Here is a 7,871-nt window from a genome sequence, read left to right on the forward strand (position 1 = left end):
ATAACTCTACCGACGACCATAACTCTACCGACGACCATAACTCTACCGACGACCGTAACTCTACTGACGACCGTAACTCTACTGACGACCATAACTCTTACTGACGACTATAACTCTACTGACGACCATAACTCCATTGACGACTATAACTCTACTGACGACCATTACTCTATTGACGACCATAACTCTACTGACGACCATAACTCTACTGATGACCATAACTCTACTGATGAATGTAGCTCTACTGACGACCATTACTCCATTGACGACCATAACTCTACTGACGACCATAACTCTACTGATGACCATAACTCTACTGATGAATGTAGCTCTACTGATGAATGTAGCTCTACTGACGACCATAACTCTACTGACGACCATAACTCTACTGACGACCATAACTCTACTGACGACCATAACTCTACTGACGACCATAACTCTACTGACGACCATAACTCTACTGACGACCATAACTCCATTGACGACCATAACTCTACTGACGACCATAACTCTACTGACGACCATAACTCCATTGACGACCATAACTCTACTGACGACCATAACTCTACTGACGACCATAACTCTACTGACGACCATAACTCTACTGACGACCATAACTCTACTGATGACCATAACTCTACTGATGACCATTACTCCATTGACGATCATAACTCCATTGACGACCATAACTCTACTGATGACCATTACTCCATTGACGACCATAACTCCATTGACGACCATAACTCTACTGATGACCATAACTCCATTGACAACCATAACTCTACTGACGACCATAACTCCATTGACGACCATAACTCTACTGACGACCATAACTCCATTGATGACCATAACTCTACTGATGACCATTACTCCATTGATGACCATAACTCTACTGATGACCATTACTCCATTGACGACCATAACTCCATTGACGACCATAACTCTACTGACGACCATAACTCTACTGATGACCATAACTCCATTGACGACCATAACTCTACTGACGACCATAACTCTACTGACGACCATAACTCTACTGACGACCATAGCTCTACTGACGACCATAACTCTACTGACGACCATAACTCTACTGACGACCATAACTCTACTGACGACCATAACTCTACTGACGACCATAACTCTACTGACGACCATAACTCCATTGACGACCATAACTCTACTGACGACCATAACTCCATTGACGACCATAACTCTACTGACGACCATAACTCTACTGATGACCATAACTCCATTGACGACCATAACTCTACTGACGACCATAACTCTACTGACGACCATAACTCTACTGACGACCATAGCTCTACTGACGACCATAACTCTACTGATGACCATTACTCCATTGACGACCATAACTCCATTGACGACCATAACTCTACTGATGACCATAACTCCATTGACGACCATAACTCTACTGACGACCATAACTCCATTGATGACCATAACTCTACTGACGACCATAACTCTTACTGACGACCATAACTCTATTGACGACTGTAACTCTACTGACGACCATTACTTTTTCAGAGTAAAAAGCCAACTCGCAATGCAACGCAGACTATGGACTGGTCGCGACTGAGTCAATCTATACGTCATGTTATGATTGATGGAACAAGAGTAACACGAACTCCTTCTGTTGTGACGTAGGAGTCTCTTAACTCGTCTTCAACCCAAAGATCACTGCATTACTCAACGTCTGTGTCCCAAACGGCACCCTACAATGTCTTGGTCCAGTGACTGAGGAGTCTGGGTGGTTCTAGACATCATTGGGCTGGAAAACGGACGGATGGTAAAATGAAAAACCAGGTGATGTAGATATGCTAGAAGCTCCATCCACTTGGTAATGATACACTTTCATCACCGTGTCAATACATATTTCGACACATCCTGCCACCAATGTATCATGATCAAAAATAATAACATTCTACTAAGATATATAACTCTACTGACGACCATAACTCCATTGATGACCATAACTCTACTGACGACCATAACTCCATTGACGACTGTAACTCTACTGACGACCATAACTCTTACTGACGACCATAACTCTACTGACGACCATAACTCTACTGACGACCATAACTCTACTGACGACCATAACTCTACCGACGACCATAACTCTACCGACGACCATAACTCTACTGACGACCGTAACTCTACTGACAACCATAACTCCATTGACGACCATAACTCCATTGACGACCATAACTCCATTGACGACCATAACTCTACTGACGACCATAACTCTACTGACGACCATAACTCTACTGACGACCGTAGCTCTACTGACGACCATAACTCTACTGACGACCATAACTCCATTGACGACTGTAACTCTACTGACGACCATAACTCTACTGACGACCATAACTCTACTGACGACCATAACTCTACCGACGACCATAACTCTACTGACGACCGTAACTCTACTGACGACCATAACTCCATTGATGACCATAACTCCATTGACGACCATAACTCCATTGACGACCATAACTCCATTGACAACCATAACTCCATTGACGACCATAACTCCATTGACGACCATAACTCTACTGACGACCATAACTCTACTGACGACCATAACTCTACTGACGACCGTAGCTCTACTGACGACCATAACTCTACTGACGACCATAACTCCATTGACGACTGTAACTCTACTGACGACCATAACTCCATTGACGACCATAACTCTACTGACGACCATAACTCTACTGACGACCATAACTCTACTGACGACCGTAGCTCTACTGACGACCATAACTCTACTGACGACCATAACTCCATTGACGACTGTAACTCTACTGACGACCATAACTCCATTGACGACTGTAACTCTACTGACGACCATAACTCTTACTGACGACCATAACTCCATTGACGACTGTAACTCTACTGATGACCATTACTCCATTGACGACCATAACTCTACTGACGACCGTAACTCTACTGACGACCATAACTCTACCGACGACCGTAACTCTACTAACGACCATAACTCTACCGACGACCGTAACTCTACTGACGACCATAACTCTACCGACGACCATAACTCTACCGACGACCATAACTCTACCGACGACCATAACTCTACCGACGACCATAACTCTACCGACGACCATAACTCTACCGACGACCGTAACTCTACTGACGACCGTAACTCTACTGACGACCATAACTCTTACTGACGACTATAACTCTACTGACGACCATAACTCCATTGACGACTATAACTCTACTGACGACCATTACTCTATTGACGACCATAACTCTACTGACGACCATAACTCTACTGATGACCATAACTCTACTGATGAATGTAGCTCTACTGACGACCATTACTCCATTGACGACCATAACTCTACTGACGACCATAACTCTACTGATGACCATAACTCTACTGATGAATGTAGCTCTACTGATGAATGTAGCTCTACTGACGACCATAACTCTACTGACGACCATAACTCTACTGACGACCATAAATCTACTGACGACCATAACTCTACTGACGACCATAACTCTACTGACGACCATAACTCTACTGACGACCATAACTCCATTGACGACCATAACTCTACTGACGACCATAACTCTACTGACGACCATAACTCCATTGACGACCATAACTCTACTGACGACCATAACTCTACTGACGACCATAACTCTACTGACGACCATAACTCTACTGATGACCATAACTCTACTGATGACCATTACTCCATTGACGATCATAACTCCATTGACGACCATAACTCTACTGATGACCATTACTCCATTGACGACCATAACTCCATTGACGACCATAACTCTACTGATGACCATAACTCCATTGACGACCATAACTCTACTGACGACCATAACTCCATTGACGACCATAACTCTACTGACGACCATAACTCCATTGATGACCATAACTCTACTGATGACCATTACTCCATTGATGACCATAACTCTACTGATGACCATTACTCCATTGACGACCATAACTCCATTGACGACCATAACTCTACTGACGACCATAACTCTACTGATGACCATAACTCCATTGACGACCATAACTCTACTGACGACCATAACTCTACTGACGACCATAACTCTACTGACGACCATAGCTCTACTGACGACCATAACTCTACTGACGACCATAACTCTACTGACGACCATAACTCTACTGACGACCATAACTCTACTGACGACCATAACTCTACTGACGACCATAACTCCATTGACGACCATAACTCTACTGACGACCATAACTCCATTGACGACCATAACTCTACTGACGACCATAACTCTACTGATGACCATAACTCCATTGACGACCATAACTCTACTGACGACCATAACTCTACTGACGACCATAACTCTACTGACGACCATAGCTCTACTGATGACCATTACTCCATTGACGACCATAACTCCATTGACGACCATAACTCTACTGATGACCATAACTCCATTGACGACCATAACTCTACTGACGACCATAACTCCATTGATGACCATAACTCTACTGACGACCATAACTCTTACTGACGACCATAACTCTATTGACGACTGTAACTCTACTGACGACCATTACTTTTTCAGAGTAAAAAGCCAACTCGCAATGCAACGCAGACTATGGACTGGTCGCGACTGAGTCAATCTATACGTCATGTTATGATTGATGGAACAAGAGTAACACGAACTCCTTCTGTTGTGACGTAGGAGTCTCTTAACTCGTCTTCAACCCAAAGATCACTGCATTACTCAACGTCTGTGTCCCAAACGGCACCCTACAATGTCTTGGTCCAGTGACTGAGGAGTCTGGGTGGTTCTAGACATCATTGGGCTGGAAAACGGACGGATGGTAAAATGAAAAACCAGGTGATGTAGATATGCTAGAAGCTCCATCCACTTGGTAATGATACACTTTCATCACCGTGTCAATACATATTTCGACACATCCTGCCACCAATGTATCATGATCAAAAATAATAACATTCTACTAAGATATATAACTCTACTGACGACCATAACTCCATTGATGACCATAACTCTACTGACGACCATAACTCCATTGACGACTGTAACTCTACTGACGACCATAACTCTTACTGACGACCATAACTCTACTGACGACCATAACTCTACTGACGACCATAACTCTACTGACGACCATAACTCTACCGACGACCATAACTCTACCGACGACCATAACTCTACCGACGACCGTAACTCTACTGACAACCATAACTCCATTGACGACCATAACTCCATTGACGACCATAACTCCATTGACGACCATAACTCTACTGACGACCATAACTCTACTGACGACCATAACTCTACTGACGACCGTAGCTCTACTGACGACCATAACTCTACTGACGACCATAACTCCATTGACGACTGTAACTCTACTGACGACCATAACTCTACTGACGACCATAACTCCATTGACGACTGTAACTCTACTGACGACCATAACTCTACTGACGACCATAACTCCATTGACGACTGTAACTCTACTGATGACCATTACTCCATTGACGACCATAACTCTACTGACGACCGTAACTCTACTGACGACCATAACTCTACCGACGACCGTAACTCTACCGACGACCGTAACTCTACTGACGACCATAACTCTACCGACGACCATAACTCTACCGACGACCATAACTCTACCGACGACCATAACTCTACCGACGACCATAACTCTACCGACGACCGTAACTCTACTGACGACCGTAACTCTACTGACGACCATAACTCTTACTGACGACTATAACTCTACTGATGACCATAACTCTACTGACGACCATAACTCTACTGACGACCGTAACTCCATTGACGACCATTACTCTGTGATAGTGACAGAGGGATGAAGGGAGACGTGAATTGGTAAGGGAATGGAACCACCACTGTACGATCATTGTAAAATACTGAGAGACAAATATTCAATATCTACGAACATAATATAAGCTCAAAGAACCACCAGGTAGGGGGTCGTTTAGAAAAGAGCCTTGTTGAAGCCTCTTTTTCCCCAAGCACATAGGGCCCTGGTCAAAAGTAGTGCACTATATAGGGAACAGGCTACCATTCGGGACACAGACAAATCATTTAATCCACTTACTTTCGGATAAAAGTAATATGACAATAATAAAATAAGGAAAGCGAGTGTGTGACAAAATCTGTCATAATGGCAGGTTATTATGCTCGGTGGAGCATGGTGTGATTCAGCCCCACAACTCTGCAGTCTAACCACTACTACTCACCATGCTGTGAAATGCACTGTCTTGCCTTCTCCCTAAAGGAATACCCTACGACTCTAGTCAACTACACTGCTGATATGATTCAGCAGACTGGTTAACGTGGAGTGTGCTGGCGTGCGCTGCTCTGTCCAGCCCATTGTGTTTATCAGTGGCGCCACCTAGTGCATGTTGTGGACCATGCGCTCAAAAATATAAGCGTTGAATGGTACTGACTGACCCTGAGGAAAACAGCTGTAGAAACGTAGGGGTAAGAGAATGAATTCTAAGACAGTAGAGGTTTTCCTGATCCTGTTTAAACCTTATGAAAGGTGAGTTTAGACACGGCCATTTTCCCCATCACCATTTTCACATTATTGTGCCGATCCTAATCAAACTGCGCTGGTTTTACATTGTGTCTTTTTCATCAAGGTTCCAGCAACCGTGTAACCAGGCTAGATTAGAACAGTTTGGTTCGGCCCGGCTCATACGGCTCAGGCCTGCTTCTACCTGATTCTAGGTTCACCTACCTCTGTCATTGCCACTAGCATACTGGAGAGGCTTGCTCTTATCGATGCTGTTAAAGCTCTGACTCCTCCTGTTGAGGTTGGAGGATCCTTGGCCCTTGGGGGCCCCGCTGCCTGCAGCGGACACCCTGGTCGGCCCTGGCAACCTGCAGAGGAAAACACAGCGGGTGAGGAGAAAGCGTGAACACACATAGAGCAACAAAAAGAAAAGTCTAGCTAGGTAGTGTGTTTGTGTTGTGCTGAAAGGACCATTATGTTCTCTCTGGGACATGCATAAGAGCCCACACATGGATATAAGCTCTCACAGACAGACAGACAGACAGACAGACAGACAGACAGACAGACAGACAGACAGACAGACAGACAGACACACACACAGCTAGTGTTATGCTGAAAGAACCACATGTATTCTCAGGGACACACACAAGAGAATACACACTTCAGCATCTGTGGACAAATTGTCTAATGTGGATGTTTACTTCTGATGCCACAGCTGGAGCGCAGTCATAAGTCTCAGAGGGGAGAGGCCATAGGCTCATTATTCCATTAGAGACTCGTTAAAGCATGCTAACGGATCTCACAGTCCACTACACTGACACACAGGGCAAGGTCTTCTCAGTACTGCACCCAAACAACCTCCTGATTGGTTAAACACTGAGATTAACCAATCAGCATGGCTAAAAGGCTCAGTGTAACACGCACGGAATGCACCCACAGTCCTTGAGTCAAGCTGGACACTTCAATGCATCTGGCTCGGTAACTGCCTTGGGCATAAATAAATTGATGGTCATCATCGACGGTCCTTTTCTGGGAACTTTTACTTTGATTTGAATGTTTTATCAGTGAGATAATTGACCTGGAAAATATGTTGCTGACGTCCAACTTTGCAGATGGACTCGTTGACCGTTACGAGGAAGTGAAATCTATACAAATCTGCCTTTGTCCTGGAAAAAAATCATCACATCTCATAGAAAATGATCTAATCACATGACCATTACAATATATCTCTATGAAGTTCATACAGTTTTGATTACCGGTCCGCAAAACACACAAAACCTTCATTCATGCCCCAAACACA

The 7,871-nt window shown here is 44.2% G+C and overlaps 2 protein-coding genes across 9 annotated transcripts in view; one reads left to right on the plus strand and one right to left on the minus strand.

The window, feature by feature from the left end:
* Positions 1 to 7,114, minus strand: part of LOC129864963 (neuron navigator 3-like) — a 46,989-nt gene extending 39,875 nt beyond the window's left edge. Inside the window, exon 1 of the mRNA XM_055937315.1 lies at positions 6,797 to 7,114. Within this exon, the coding sequence (XP_055793290.1) occupies positions 6,797 to 7,082 (286 nt within the window). The 5' untranslated portion in view covers positions 7,083 to 7,114. The remainder of the gene's footprint in view (positions 1 to 6,796) is intronic.
* The window catches only part of LOC129864961 (neuron navigator 3-like), a 290,755-nt gene that overhangs the window by 107,941 nt on the left and 174,943 nt on the right, over positions 1 to 7,871 (plus strand). The gene's annotated exons all lie outside the window — the stretch shown is intronic.

The sequence above is a fragment of the Salvelinus fontinalis genome, chromosome 11 (genome assembly GCF_029448725.1).
Source record: "Salvelinus fontinalis isolate EN_2023a chromosome 11, ASM2944872v1, whole genome shotgun sequence".
NCBI lineage: Eukaryota > Metazoa > Chordata > Actinopteri > Salmoniformes > Salmonidae > Salvelinus > Salvelinus fontinalis.